At 36.4% G+C, this 16769-nt stretch overlaps 1 protein-coding gene across 1 annotated transcript in view; it reads right to left on the bottom strand.

The window, feature by feature from the left end:
• CLSTN1 (calsyntenin 1) overlaps positions 1–16215 on the bottom strand; it is a gene marked incomplete at its 5' end in the record, with an annotated part of 29998 nt that extends 13783 nt beyond the window's left edge. Inside the window, 8 exons of the mRNA XM_009586883.1 lie at positions 693–814; positions 2331–2579; positions 3753–3938; positions 4037–4186; positions 5178–5386; positions 7471–7666; positions 9108–9137; positions 16089–16215. Of these exons, the coding sequence (XP_009585178.1) occupies positions 693–814; positions 2331–2579; positions 3753–3938; positions 4037–4186; positions 5178–5386; positions 7471–7666; positions 9108–9137; positions 16089–16215 (1269 nt within the window). The remainder of the gene's footprint in view (positions 1–692; positions 815–2330; positions 2580–3752; positions 3939–4036; positions 4187–5177; positions 5387–7470; positions 7667–9107; positions 9138–16088) is intronic.
• Between the last annotated feature and the right edge of the window lie 554 nt (positions 16216–16769).

The raw sequence follows: 16769 nt of genomic DNA, 5'->3' as shown, positions 1-16769 counted from the left end.
CCTTCACTTTCAATCTAAAATAATTACGAATACATGACCGAAAGAATACAGACAGACAACTCCTCTCTCTAAATAAGAAGCAGAAACTACCTGCATCCCTCAGAGGCCTATTACCTCTATTTTTGTGGCATAAAATCTAATTAAGAAAAATGATCTGTAGCTACTGCTTGCAGTGTGTAAAAAGTCACAAATTTTATTTCAGTGTGAAAAAGGATTAAGAAGATACGTTCTTCTGTTATCCTATTAATACTTTGATCTGCAAAAATGTCGCATGCTCAGTAGTACTTTAATGCTATAAACAAACTGGAATAATTCCTGTTTTCTCATGCACACTACCTTATAGTATATTTAGTGAAGATAACTGACATCACAGCTAAAAGACTGACATTGTATTTTCACATACAAATCCACATTTTACTACCTTTCAGGACAATGACTTGTACTTTATTTCATGAGTCTCCCACTGGGTTTAGTAAAAACATTAAAGCAGTATTTTATATTCAAGATGAAAAGGTATAGCTGAATCTATGTCTGACACTTGATCACAAATAAAACAAGTAATGTTGAGTTCTATAAAACATGACATCAGGAGTTGCAAAAAGTATTTATCAACAATTATACTATCAGGTACTTTAGCCTCCGATGGTTTTCACTGCATTCTAACGTCTTACCAACTGTCCTTCCAAACTTACTTGATTTAGTTTCCAGTGAAATTCAGCAGGTTTGTATGTTTTTCCCTCAGAAGGATCTTGGCGGAAGAGGAAAACAAGTCGGCAGTTGTGTACATAGAGTGTGTAGTGGTGCCGGTTCATATCTGCACAAGAGTTTTAATTAACGTTATTATTTTCTGTAAACCTTAAGAACTCCACAAAATTCACCCGTTCTGTAATTTCATACATAAATCCCAAGTAACTGATAGGAAGAAACAAATGCAGAAGTAAATCAGGCATATTAAGAGGAATGAGAAATGTCTGTATTATTAGTTAGGGCAAACATTCTTTAACAACCCATGAGTAAATACACTGTACAATAAATAGACACGTCTATCTCCAAATCCAATCTAAACCAAGGCATACGACTGAAAACTCACAGAGATAAACCTGTCAGCAGGAGAAAAAGAAAAAGAGCTCTAATTGCAAATAGAAGAGCTTTTTTGTTAGAAATGAGTTGCTTCTACCGCATTTAATTACTGTTTTGAACATGTACACATGTTGGCAGGTGGACATGCTTTCCTAAGAGAAAACTATATAGTTGTAGCTCTAAAGGATTTATCATTTAAAGTAAATACAAAGGCGAGATGCTAGAGAAACAGGTAAGAATACGGAAAAGAAACATCTTAGCTACATCATCCATTCCATGGCATGGATGAGTCAAAAAAGGAGGGAATGAAAAAATACCAAAATCATGTCAATCTTTCAGCCTGACCGCATTAAATCCGACTGTATTGTTCCAGTGCAATATATTTAAAATTGCCTCCCTCCAACAAACCTAGTTCCAGTCTTTCAATATTGCATGATATAGCATTGAAATGAAGGCAAATGATATTTATACTACCAGAAACTATCTGTCGCAAAAATTACATGGTTAGGACAAACCAAGGTATAAAAAAGGAAAACTTGTTTGAAGGTCTGCTTCCCGTGTACTTTAAAATGGGAAAAATTTTATTTAAATTTGCCTTTTTTCTCCAGTTCACTTACTTCCATGAATCCAAAGTTTTGGGCTTTGATTAACAGCAATGGGTGAAGGTAGGGAAGAGAGGAGAATATCTTTACCTGGTTCTGAATGACAGTCACTTTTCTCCTGTTCAAAGAAATGCTTTTAGGATATTACAAATACTGTTAAATCTTTCTTATTTTCAAGTAAAATTTAAAATATTCAGCGTAGTTTCCTTTGAAAAACCTAGCAGCATTTTAAATAAAGTATCTTTCTAATACACTGAACAAATCCACTGCTCCAGCTAACAAAGGCAAGAGTTCTTTTACCCCCATTAGACAGCAATTATGGAAACAGGATTACCAGATTTCCTTCTTATTAATAGCATCTTCAAAATGATTGTGTCTGTAGCCTTCACTGAAATTATGCACAGGGTGAAAAAAACTTCATCACTGGAGAAAGAGAAATTACCTCCTCCCAGAAAAAAAAGATACAGTAGCAAATGCTGTCACTAAACTCGATATATGTATCTTAGTATTTTAGGCAGCATCAAGAATAAGGCTATCTTTGGAGATGCAAAATCGAGACCGCGTTGCCAGAATAAGTCATCTACCACGGCAAAAAGAAATGCATAATATAAACCAATGAGACTGTTTATATTTGAAGTATTGACAAACCTGTCTTGTCTGAATTGCACAGAATTGTCTCTTTCTCTTTGGTTCCAGGCCCATGCCTCATCCATACTGAAATCATGAAGGGCTCTTTCAGATTGACTGTGACAACGCCATCTGGAATCTTCACAGCTTGTGTGCCATTAAATTCAAAGACTTGGTCACTGTCATGACCATTATCAGTAGGAAGTCCTATTGTCCAGTTAGCAGCGCTACTTGGAGGGGGAAGTAGCTCAGCTGTGCCAGAAGCAGCACCTACAATAAAGACGCTCAAATGAAAAAACATAGAAACTAAGGTGATCACCACTAGGTTTCAAGCCAAACTGTTTTTCTGAGCACTAATTTTTCAGCACCAACTGTCAGGATTATGCACTACCATCACACATCAAGCAATTCTCCTTTTAAATAATGTGGCACTAATAATAGACATCTAATATCACAATGACATCCATAAATTTAACTTCTGGGTAGACAACTAATCTCATCGAAATTGTTTTGCTTACTATCTCTACAGTTATAGAACCTTATTTTGCCTCTATCTTAGGAACCATTACATTAATACCACTTGTCCTTCAGGCCCATGAGCATTATGCCTTTCTCTTGATGCTATACTAGTTGTAAGACTAATATCCATTCAGTTGAAGAGGGCTGCACAAGCATCCCCTCCCAAATCACAGTCAAATAATATATATAGTCAGGAGCAATGATACCCAGCAGGTACTCGGCGTGCTGCCTTTTCCCCACTTCAAGCCTAAATTATTCATGTCACAGTGACCCAATCAGGGAATAGCTTAGGAATTGCCTGGGTCTCTAGGGTTACACCGTATTCACACTTTCAACTAACTTCAACTGAAGTTGAAGACATAAAAAGTGATAATTTGTCCTGTAATCTCAATTCTTCCATATTGGCTACAAAGGATTCATAAACTTTTCATAAAACCTTTAACTGCAGCATACGTGGATGCCAATGTGCCCTTTATTCCTATGGCAAGCACGGTATAAATTTGACTGATGCAAGTAAACTGTTTTTTCCAAAACACAATTTCTTGGCTTTCACATCTACTTTTTCACCATGCATCCTTCACATCCATCATGCCTCAGAAAAACAGAGAGGTTTTAATGGCTATACCCTTCCACATATATAACATCCTTTCAGCTCCTGAACATGAATCTCATGTGAGGGAAATTATTAGTCTATATAAGCTAGTGGAGAGGCAGAAGAAAGGGATTCTTTACTGCAGTTGAGAATTATTTTAGAAGTCACCTTCAGCCAATTTCATGTTTTTTATCGCCTGCTAGGCAAAAAGTTGGAGGAAACCACATGCAAATGAAGACCATATCCACGCACTGATTTGTGGTCTAACATAATATTCAGAGAAAAACTAATAAACAAGAGAGACCACTTTATTTTAACGAAAGCGTTCTTACCACAGAGTCTGTGAATGGATTTCTCAGAGTAGGTGTCTCTATCACAGCCTTTACCAATATGGTTGGTTTCTAGTTCAACCGTTGCTTGAATTGAAGTTATTGGCTCATCACACGTCTCCAAACGCATACCAGGGAAGAGAGCTAACGAACCAGTACCAGGCTCATATTCTATTCTTTTGCTCCAACCTGCATATTTATCCAAAGAAACAATATTAAAGATCTCTTGTGTTTAACTGAAGGTACTGGCAAATGCTAAAAGCAGATAGGAAGGAGATCAAACTAACCTTGCCAGCCAGGCTTGCACGTAGGCTTAATGCTAATTTTAACCAACACATCCTCAGCAGCTCTCTTCTTCCCACAGTCATATGCTGTTACTGTCAGTTTATACTGATGTTCTTTACCATAGTTTAACTTTTCTGTGTTTTTTATATAACCTGACACAAAAAAAAAAAGCAATCAGACGTCAATATGTACTCACTTCTCAGGGTCATTGCTGCATTAAATGCATCCAGGTACCACCTATGTACTTCATACAGGTACCAAGACTTTAACAGACACACCTGCAAGTGAATCAGCCCTTCCCTATCTGACTTTTCAATGCCAGACATCAGGCCCAGATCCTTAAAAATTACATAAATTACACATACACAGAACAGCAGGTATATACTTATCAGGCTCTTAATAGTGTATTGTATTACACAAAATGAAACTGTTCATAGGTGGTAACTGATACATAAATTGTTTGGCACAATGCCAGGACTCTCTAACTTTCTTTAAATTTCCACACCCATGAAAATGATCTATTGGCAATGTGGACCCCCAAAACCTCAAACTAAAGCCCACTAAAAACTGTTTTGCTTTACTTAATCAGCTTGCTTGAAGACCTAGAAGTAGTCTATAGATTTTGAAGGGTCCACAGATCACCGGCGGAAAGGAAATGACCTAAACAAATCACTACACTTCAAAACCAATAACCATGATACTGTAATCTCCAGAGCCACATATGAGCATCTCAAATGTGAAAAGCACACACAGGGAATCCCATTTTTGAAAGCTAATTAGCAAAAGCTATCCTAATACAGAATAGAAAACTACAGGCAAAAAAAAAAAAGCCTACTAAAAGCTGGTTTAAAACATAACACAGCTACCATATTTCCTTTATTTTGAAAAGCATTTTACAAGAAACAATACACATGCAACACACCATCTGCTCCCTACATCAGTAGATAGCACATGGTATTGGCATTAAAAACATCTCACTCTTCATTATCAATTCAAACTGCTAAAGGGAACACCTCCATTTAACTGTGTTGTAGGAAAGGGTTAAAACAGGGTTGCTGTAGTTTTATGCTGACCAGTTTGAAGTGCAATTCTTAGGGCGGCAAATTATAGTAATTCCCACTCCATCTCGCATGGTATTCTTACCGTCTTTGTCAATAGCAAAAGGTACATCTGGAGTTACAATTTCATAACTGCAGATCTGGCTGAACTGAGGGGAACAATCTGCATCCACTGCTTCCACCTTCAGGATGTTGTCGTATCTCTTCCCTTCAATAACTGTTGCCTTGTACGACTTCTCTTTGAACACAGGAGCATACTCATTAACATCATTCACCTGAATATGTACTGTTGCTCTGGAAATAAAACAAAAAGGTCAGTTGCCTATATATTGCAAAACTCCTATTCATGCAAGGAATCTGATAAAACAGTTCCCTCTTTTACAGATGAAGTTATCCTTCAGAATTTAAGCTCCCTGAAAGAAGTGACCAATGACTAATAAAACTAACAATCTCAACTACCCTAACTAGGAAAGCAGTGGATATTTTTCCAGTGTGTTGCTATATAATTCAGTGTAGTTTTAGGTTATTGCTTGCTATTGCTGTTTATTTGCAAATAAAATTCAAATCCTTGTATTGCAACTATTAAATTGCTGCCATTTTACAGAAATACAACAAAATACAGCTATGACAAAATAGGCTTTTACTTCTATTAAAACAGTACAATCCTTCAAGTTCTGTCCTGTCAGAGTATTTGAAATAAACACCCAATTTTTATGTCATGTGAACGAGAATGACAGTTAAGGTGGTCTTAGATTAAGAGCTCAGTCAAGCGCATTTGATTAGCTTTCTTTTGGTAATAAAGTACTGAGCTGTGTAAGTCAGTGAGAACTGGCTTATTTCTTGGATGTAGGAATGGGAGATCAGGCAATTTAAATGGAAAAATCACAAAAGCAGAAGATACGCTTTAACACATCATATAGCTAGCCAGATAATCTGAACAGATTGGATCTTGGATTCTGTCCTTTCATGCTTGTCACTGATTGCTGATATATACAGAATAGGAAAATAACACAGTTTCTGTCAATGACCAAGGAGAAAAGGTGAATAACGAAAAGTATCTGGTACGTAAACTAACAAAGAATTCAATCACTATAGTCCTTCCACAAAAGCAAAAGTTTTCTAACGCTTATGCTAAAAAAAAAAAAAAAAAAATCGTTAAGGTTTTATTTTAACCTATGTGCTAAATAAATGCCACAAAAAATGGCCTTCTGTACCCAACACACTTTATATTCCTGACTTTAAGAGCTAAACTCCAAGATGGTTAAAAGTCACAAAAAACATAACACAGACAGCCATGGGGCCAGGAAATTTCAACAGTGGTTTGTAGGCGCAGGTCTTGGAAACCCATCATTCTGCTGTGGGAAAAGAAGAGTTGCAGAGCATGCTGCTAGATCTGTACTGGTTCATTACATAGCCATGAATTTGGATAACCAAAATCAATTAACCAACACAGGCAGAAAAACATAGGTAAGTTCTACAGTGTGGAAAAGGAACTGTACACTACTAAACTGAACAAAGAATATAATTCCAGCCAACTCAACAAAACATTTGTTGCCACCTTTCTCTTTGAAATCTTTCTTCAAAAGACAAATTGAGTATCAAATAGAGTTTAAGGGCATACCTGATTTCCGTAAGTGTAATCCTTAAAGAGGTAACTTTCTGCTGCCTATTTGAAGCATACAGCTATAGAGTAACAAGGTTCTATTTGTCACCAAGATGACTGCTGCTAGTCTATTCCTCATCTTATTTATGCCCTTCTTTGCTTCACACAAACAGTAATCTTCCACATGCTCTGCAGATGTTTACACCAGGGTGTTAAATAGTTATTCTCAAGTGGGTTTTCTAGAGAGCATTCTACATTGTGGTTTCTTCTTTAGATAAAGATTAGCTAAAGATTGCTTTGTTCCCATTCTTTAATCTAGGCAGGGATGAACCTTATGCTATTGATCTTGCTTTTTTTGGTGAGGCTGTCTGGAAATGACAGCAACATGTATTCTTTTCCATTTTGTCAAGTTTAATATAGATTGACTTCTTCGAACAGTTCTTCCATTTTAGAAACTGAATTCTGAAACAATGTCCAGGCTTGGTATCCCATGCAAATTCTTTTTATCAACAGTTTTCCTGCTTCTATTTCCACATTATTTTCTAATGTAAATTCAGAGACATCAAGGGATAAAGCAGTATCATCTAGAATACCGCTAAAGAGATGTCAAAACAGTTCATTTCCATTTTGCTGCTATTTATATTACCATTATATGAAAGTCATCCAGTATTAACACTTGGTTTACATTTGCTCTAAATACACAGACCATAAATCACCGTGAGCAGGAGACCTCTTGAAACCAAACTTCCCCTCAGCCCACCACAGATTTACTTACTTGTGGGATTTTTTTGCATTCGCTCCATCTGGTCCCTTTCCACAGTCATAGGCCTGTATGGTGAACGTGTAGTCCTTCTGTAGTTCACAGTCAAGCTTTTCTTTAGAGCGTATTATTCCCTCACCAGTGGATTTATCCACTACCACTGCTTCAAAAGGAACATTTTGCCCGTGAATTTTAAATCCACAAATCTCACCTACAGATTCAAAGTAAGAGAGGTTAGAACTGGTCAAAATTATTACACATTTTTAAAATAAATGACGAAATATTTTGCAGCCAAGGGTTTGTGAGGGTCTGTGGACAAAGCAAGAGCACTGTGCTTTAAAATGGGTGATTTCTGGGAACTTTAGTAAAAAGAAGCATACGTCTGCCTTCCAAGCAACTTGTTTACTTTGCATCCATTCATGCAGGAATACAAAAGAGAAAAAGAGAAATGTAGACAGGCATTTCACAGGAGTACTTGAGATAGCTCTAGGGTAAGAGTAGATCTTATGAGAGCATACAGCCAAGGCCACTGGTAATATCTTCTATGCCAAGCTACTGGGAATAGCTGGGCAGCTTGTTTATTTTGACCAGAGCAAAAGGTTAAAATGCACAGTTACAAGTCAAGGGATGAAAAAGCTTCAAGTACAGGTTCAGCACCATAATTACAGAAATTCTGTCAACAGACCAAAGAACAAAGTCTTCCTGTGCAATGTACCTGGCTAAAATTAGGGAATCAAAATAAACTACTGAATGAGAAAGGTAGAAATACCAACTTCTCAGGCATCCATTTCAACAGCTATCTACTAACACAGACCAAATACGTTCATCAAGGAAGCTCTCAAATGGAACGATTTAGCAGGCTTTCCTTTCTACTCAAACTCTTCCTCCTAACAAACTTGCAAGAGAAGTCACTAGTACATCATTTTAAAACACATCAAAGCCTAAGATTACAGTACAAGACCTCTTGCTGGCACAGCTAGGTCAGTCTGTCAGCACCTTATGCGGAGCGAGCCTGGCACACCTAGCTGTGCTAACAAAAGCAGCTCAATAAACACTTTGGTCACCTACACTGTGTTTTCACCTGTGTAACTTATTATATTTTGAAGGTGATTTTCTTACACCAACATAAAACACTGTTTTGCTATTATAGTTGCAGTGGTATCATAGTACCAAGAATGCACTTCTACTGTAAACATGTCTAGAGGTATTCAAAAAAAAGGTATTTGGTTCAGATTTTAAACTCCTCAAGTATGTACTGAAGGAACTGTACTGCAGGGAAGGTGATACAATGCTTTGGCAGTTAAATATTACTTTACAAAGCATATGAAAAAACTTAAGATGTCCCAAAGAAGTAAGCTATCAGTGAAAATATCAGAAAATGCTACTTTCCCCAAAACCAACTTCTTCAGTGTCCATACAATGTATGATAATCCCAAATGGTTCAAATGGATGTCTGATTTACAGATATTTCTAACCAAGGGTTTGGTTACATAACAGTTTTTATCAATATATTTCAAAATAGAAAAAAATGGGGAGATTAAATGGGACAAAAGAGCATGACAGGATCTTCTGTTTAAGTGCTGATTCCCCATTTCATAACCAAAGTTAGTAGGTTAATATTCATAAAAGGGATAGAAAGAACCCTTTATCACCTTCTTTGGTGACTGTCACCTCAAAACTCTCTAAAGGGAGAAAAGATAAACCCAAGTCAGTAACAGGAAAGGTTGAAAGGGAGCAAATAAGGAAAAGGCAAAGATGCACACATTACACAGAAAAGCTTTGGAAAAATTGTATTTTAAAATTCCAGTGGTGATTTGCTGTAACTGTTCCAATTTTAGAGTTTTAGTTATGTTACATATGATTTAATCTTTTAACTCCAGGTTGTCATTCGCAGAATTTTGAAGTATTGACTAAGTTTATCAAAAGGCTTTTTTCTTTTTTGCTTTTCTTTTTTTTTTTAATACTACCAACTGCTAAACAGAAGATATTTTCAAAATTCCATGTTGATGAAGAACTATCCATAAAGTAGAATTTTCATCAGAATTTATTTGTACTATTCCACTTAAAGAAGACATGTTACAAAACTTAAACAAGCTTTTATCTATTACACTGAAACCATCATGTTTCTACAATTAAAAAGCTTCATATTCCCTTTTGAGTTCCAGGGGGAAAAAAAAAAATTTAAATAGTCATGGGATTTTTGTATTTCCACATAAATTTTTATTGGTTTAGGTTGTATTACATCTAGCATTTGCAAAATTTAAATTCTACATCAAACTCAACTTGACAGTATTGCCATAATTCATGAATAAAAAATATACACATTAAATTCTGATCCTAACGAACATAATAGCTTTAATGTAAGAAATGGAGGGGGGGAGCTATATATTTTCCTAGCAGCATATTGCTTTTGCAGGTTAAACAAGCAACAGCTTCTATAATTTTATTCTACTGCTGAAATACTCTAATGCTGGACAGAAGAGATTCAGGTACTCAGATATATTCATCTGCCAGTACTAAGGATGCCCTAGAACAGCCTGCCACTCCAGAAAAGGACAGGCTTCCACGGTGTCCTGGATCTTTCACGCTTACGAGGAGATCTCAGTCATAACTGGGTTTTACAATGGTATTAAATGACTCTGATAGGAATGGTTTCACAGTTTTAATGAAAAGACAGTTAACCCTGTTCTTCACTCCCCTGGAAATCATAATTTGTTAAAACCCCAAACTACCACCTTTTACACATCATCCAACATATCAGTTATTTTTTCCCCCGATCATCATCATCTTTGACCTGAATTCCAGTGCAACAAAGCAGACCTGTGCCCTTAGAATCACTTCTAGCAGATCTCCTGTTAATTCTCACATATTTCAAACAACTCGCAGTAACACAGTTATTCAAGTCTCCATTCTAGAGTGGCCTTAAAAAGAGATGAGGCATTACAATTACAGAGAAATATTTTTCTTAAAAAGGCAAATTTACAGTTTAATATTGAAGCAGAAATATAATTAAGGAAAAATACCTTATAATGTATCATGATTTGTAGTCCTTCATTTTAAAAGGAGGCAGTTTCTGAAATAGCTCTCATTAGGTTTTCCCTGAAACTCACTTCAGGTAATCCCTAGATTTATAATCAGCTCTTTATTTTAATGCACCAAGTATGCTGCCTCTTGTGGCACCCACATAATTTATTTCAGTCCATTCTTACACAGGATATAAATATAATCCCGGATTTTAATGTGTTTTGGCAATAGGATCATTCAAGAAAATTTTACACTGCTGAAATCGGTGTCTGACACCACTGATTAGCCAGAAGTGACATTCCAACTGCAAGCTTTTAAATATTCCGCATCTCTTCCTCCTGTACACTCTCCTCCCTGCCCCCTTCCAGTAACTCTAACCTTGAGAGTCAAGCACTGTGTGTGAAACATTAAGATTACAGGAAAAAAAAAATGTGGAAGGGAACATTAAAGCAGAAAGCCTGATAATGGAGAGAAGATGGAGAAGTATATTAATGTAGCAATTGCCTATTCGGGAGAAGGGGATGCTGTTTAAAAACTGGTCAGTTCTTTATCATCTGAAGTGACCTTTAACTCTGGCACCAACCCCAATTTGGCTGCTAGAAGTTCAGGCATTATATTTTTGGATCCTGATCATAAGACATAAATAAGCTCTCCAGTAAATATCCGTGTGTCTCCAGATGCTATTTAAGGTGTAAAGCTTCAGTTCGAGGTGTACTATAGCTCAATTCCTGCCAGATGTTTCTCAGAACAACAACTTGCCCAATACAATTGGATTTTCCACTTCACACACTGGTAAGATTAACAAAAAGCCCTATTATTACTACATAGACAAGGTTCTTGCGGCTGAAAAAGTTATAATGCATAAAAACTATGGTGTTACTTATAAGTGCTCTAAATAAGCAAATGCAGAACTCCCAACCTAACAGGCTTTTTAAGCTCTCTTCTTCAAAGGGTCTCTGCAATGAAAAGGAACAAAAAGGAATAATTCTCTAAAGTACAAAATATTTCAAAAATTAAAGCTCCCCCTCCTTTCTCAAAAATATATTACAGACTGTTACAGAGCTGTTTCAAGACAAGTAAGACAATTTACGGATTAATATTCCCATACACAGATGATACTCACTTTCATCTTAGTTATGAAATGCATATATTTATATACTATAGGTAAGGCTCTTCTTACAGAAGATTATAGAATTCTTGGCACTGAACTTTTTTTATTGTCATTAAGTAAGCTTAGTCCCATACCATGCTCCCTAAGGTGTCATGCTACGTTGTATGTGCTTAATGCTTTTTCATTTCATTCTGAAGTTGAGATACATTACTGAAATAAATTTCTACCTCTCCTAATCTTAAAACAGAATGATGATCAATCTGTAAATTAGTTTATATTTGATATATTGGAAACTGTTTAGCTAAATAAACTGTAACTAGGATAGAACTTCACAGTGTTTCAGTCAGCTGTAATTACAGTTGAAAAAACATTTCATTTTACACGTAACACAGGTTTGTGGAACTGATGTTAGCCAGAAAACATACAGTAATCCTGCATCCTAAAGGCATTCTGTAGTTCTCCTTTCTAGTGTAGCACAACCAAATGACAGTAAGGATTTAGTAGAATTTTAAGGCTTTGTTGATTTTTACTGTTTTATCTCTTTCTGTACTGTTGTGATATAATGATGTAAAATAATTACATGATATAGTTACAAAAAAGGTTCATAAGATATTTAAACTGGACATACAGTATTTGACTGGATACTCTTCAAACTTTGGAGTCAGCTGTCCCTCTACATTTCCATTCCACAGAAGGAGAGGAATTACATTCTCCCAGCCCTAACCAAGCAGCAGTCTACATGAGGATCACGGAAAGCCTTCAGGAAAGGCTCCCATTTCAATATGTTTAGAACGTCTCCTAAACAAGTATTTCTTAGTACCATACAAAACTATTAAAAAGCGAACCAATTTTAAATCTCACAATTAGCGATAATTCCATTTCAGTTTGTATTTGCATGCATGATAGGTACAAAACAAAACGTCACTTCATGCATGCCTTAAATTTGATGTAAAAATGGCTGAAACCCTATCACAACAAAAATTCCTCTTAGGTTTGCCAACCGGCTGTGCAACATATTTGTTGTACACTCATTAAATGTGACAAGATCAAAATCTTTCTCTGTTTGATTACACAGTGTCATTCATCTTCTCTACATATCGTTTCTTTATAACCATCATGCATTACAGGCAGGCCTGGTGCAGACAGGACGTCAGCACAGCTCCCTGCCCCGAACAAACACGGGGCGGCGTGGAAACACGGCATCAGCATCGCCCACTGGAACACGTGAACCCCTCACACCGCCGGGGAGAGGCTGACAGAAAGGCTTGGTGGGTTTGGGGTTTTTTTTTGAAAAGAATGAAGAGAGATTCTGCAAGATCATTTTCAAAGCTTTATGCATATTCATGCTATAAGTCAAAAAATTCCTAACCCCCACAAAAATACTTCTTGCATCCCAGATTAGTAAGGGGAAAATAAAGTATTGTGGCTGAGAAGTGGTTTTCTCTAGGGGCTGGGTGGGGGAAGAGGGATTAAAACCCTACTACAGACACATCAAAAAAACAAGGAAACATTTCATTCCGTAAGGGAAACATTTCAAATACCTTGCTAGCAAGACCCTGCGTTATACTGTCATAACAAAACACATTCAGTGATGTGAAGGCATCCAGATACAATATTGTTTGTTTCAAATGCAATAAAAATTCTGTTCCTTTTTGCATAGTAAAGGGGAAATCCATACTGAGAGCTTCAGACATTAAACTGATTTTAGATACGAATTACTCTAATATACAACAGACAACGAAGCTGTCCCCTTATTTCACTTCTTCAGCAAAACCATTTAGGATCAAATTCCAACATGACTCAATTTGTAACGTAGAAAAGTTTCACTGAGGAAGGCGAATCATCATTGTCTTCTCAAGCAGATCTGTAACAATCGTGGTACAAAGGACTGATTCCATAGGGCCTCTATACATCGGGCAACCTGGCATGACTATATTCAAACTTTATTTTCAAAAGTGTGTCATTTCAGATGTAAAACCATAGAAATTACCCTAGAAATAAATGTCTATACAACCCACTTATTTTTGCACAGCTGAATTTTAGGATCCTACCACAGCACGGAGCACACAAAGCAATGAAACATTACTTTTACTTGCCCCACAGTTCATGTACTACAAAGCATTTAAACAAACCAGTTTCAAGATGTTTCAACATGCTCAAAATTGAAATAAAGCAAAAAGCTCTATTTAAAATATTTTAAACCTGCAGACAGTTCAGAAGTTTCACAGCTCAGCTAGGGGGCACAGTTAATGAAAATATCCAACCTTTTGAAGCATGAATAATTTTGATTTATAAGTAGGAATATACCAGTTAGGGCTGAAACAGCCATTTAATCCTGAAAACGCTTTGTTTTGCTGTGAAAACATGTCACTGATCTAATGGGCTTCTCACACTTAAACACCCACATAGATGCTGCTGGACAATAACAACGCTATTCTCCGTTCTAGGACATGACTACAGCACCACCAACTAGAACCGATAACGCTGATTCAACACCACTCCCACATTTGGTCTCCTCAAAGACAGATTCAAGTACTGTTCCATTTTAACGGTAGACAAATACTTTTATAGATTCCCATAGCACAGTCATTCAAAATTCACGCAATTCAAATCCAACAGAGTCATACTGAGGAAAATTTCTTTACGACATTAGCGTGCTATACTCGGAATTTAAGATAACTATTTTAAATCCATTCTGCTGCTGCTGCTGAAGAATTGTTAGTTTTTGAAAGCCAAAATATATAATGCTTATACAAACGTTTAATGAAACCAACTTCCAGTTGGTAAAAATGTTCATTAAATAAAAGCAGGTTTATACAATTTAGATCAACACAATGGAAAAGCAGTCTCATTTGAAGTGATGCTTTGACATTGGATTTTCCTCTGCAAATTTGACAATATATTTAAAGATATTCTGCCAGTACCTTCTTAAAGCTTCATGATACCTAACACTCAGGAAAACTTTACTAACCACCAGGAGGTATAAAATTGCCATTTTCAAAATCTGTTCAGTGCTGTCAAACTACCAGCGCCTACATTTAAAGCACTTAAGAACTGCGAGAGATGATTCATGTTCTCCTAATCACCAAGAACACAGTCAGCCTTCCTATAACTCTCTCTACTTAACAGATTTTGTGTATCCCAGCACAAGCATCTTCATTTGGAAATGAAAAGGTTTTTTTGTTCATAGACAGCAGTTTTATTTCCAGTTAAGATCACTTAAGAGCCTCTGCCTCTGCCTCTCATGTATCCAATACATGAGAAAGTTTGAATTTCAGAGGCTTACCATTACCTCTGAACTTCCGGAATTTATAAGGCAGCCTTGGAGGTAATTACAGCCTTATGATAATGCAACAAAACTGTTACTTTAAGTACCACTTTAAGAAATTGTGACCGAGTTGCCATAACACTGTAGCACACAATGCAGTTAGCACGCTGAACTTTTCAAATGGCTGTTAATTTAATCACTCTCTTTTTTTATCACTTCCTCCTTGAAGCCAGGCTAAGCAACATTGCCAAAAACAATGCATGTCACATCCTCTAGGTATTTTACTAGGATTCTTAACTCTGAAATTTTACTTAACCAAGGAAGTTCTGCAAGTATCTAATTTAACCTTGTGTTATCCACTACAACTAATTTAAATACCTGCAGATGCCCGATGGAATTCTACAAACACAGTTTTCTAGTATTTTGTCAAACCAAAAATGTACTTTCCATAATACTGCATCCAATTAATGAATACAGTATTCTTAAACAGTAGTTTCCAGAAAAAAAATACTGCAGAAGTTTTTAAGAAAACTGTCATCTGTCAGTCCTATGTTGAAAGTGAAGAATTAGCCTACGTTTTGCAAATGGCTTGCGTACTATTCTCTACATTGTTTGTTGGAGGAGAAAAAGCCTTTTCTTCAGGTAGAAGAGGCCATCCATTTTTTAGAATACCTCAAACTGTTAAGCAAGCTTATCACAGGAAGTCTAGATTTCTACAGGAATTCTCAGTCCAAATACTGCACAGAAGAAATCCAATCTTAATCTACTAAATACTGCTTTCAATCTATTAAGACACAAATCAAAAACACTAAGAAAACCAAAAACTCTCTTCAGAACGATAAGAAAATAATTGTTTCAGAACTCCCAAACTGAATGCTGTGAAATGTGGAATCCAGAGGACGGAGGAAAAGGTTAGACACAATGCAAAAAAAAAAAAAAAACAAAAAAAAAACCCACAACAACCAAATGGCTAACATATACACATGAAATTGGAAGAAGCATGGAGTATCTGCAGTATAGAGTACTCTCTGCTTTGGATATTTGGATACAGCTGTATATTTACAGCTGTAAATACAAAATAAAACTCTGGTCCATGCAAATATTTCCTAGGGTCTAAAAGCTTCAAAACTTTATGCTACTGTTAGGGAAAACACACTGAGTAACACACAGCATTCATCATCAAGAAAGCATTTCCACTTCTTAAAAAAGAAATGCAAATGAATTCTTTACCTGCAAAACGTAGAGGCGCATCTTTGTCCAGGGCTATTAAAGGGGGGTCCAAAAGCACCGTGTTGTCATTTTCGGTAACTATACCATGATAGGTTGTTTCAATCCATGGCTTATGTTTGTTAACTGAAAGGAAAACAAAGTAAAAGTCAAAATGTTTGAAACTGACAACTTCTTTAAAAAAATGCTTTATAATACTGATTTCCATATTTTCCTCTTTCATTTTCTAAATCTGAATCAGCATTTTACTAAATTGAAAAATCTGAGACAAAATCCTGGCTAAGTATGTTCAGAAGAGTTCAGCGTCCCTGTAGGCTTTCCAAAAGTAACTCGGAGAATCTGAATTAGTTTCTTAACTATGCTGGGATTTAAGATGCCCCTGAAGCGCAATTCAAAAACCTTGTAACAGGGATGGGGAGCCGCTGTCATCAGCGCCAAGCATGACAGTAGAAAAACCTATATTCAGCACCAGATGAAAAAAGACTGGCCAACATGAAACACAAGGGCTTGTTTACACTCTACTTCCCTCCACGTTGGAAAATTTGGGACCCAGCTGGCGGACTATTCTTCAGAAGATGAAGGCTTCTTGAGTTTCAGCATTTTGTCTTGTATGGGGTTTTTTATTACCATTAAGAGAACAGGCAAAAAAGAGATCAAACTTAACTAATTTCTACACAAGACCTA

This window comes from Fulmarus glacialis, unplaced genomic scaffold (assembly GCF_000690835.1).
Source record: "Fulmarus glacialis isolate BGI_N327 unplaced genomic scaffold, ASM69083v1 scaffold3091, whole genome shotgun sequence".
NCBI classification, from domain to species: Eukaryota; Metazoa; Chordata; class Aves; order Procellariiformes; family Procellariidae; genus Fulmarus; species Fulmarus glacialis.
This window is presented reverse-complemented; position numbering and strand designations above follow the sequence as displayed.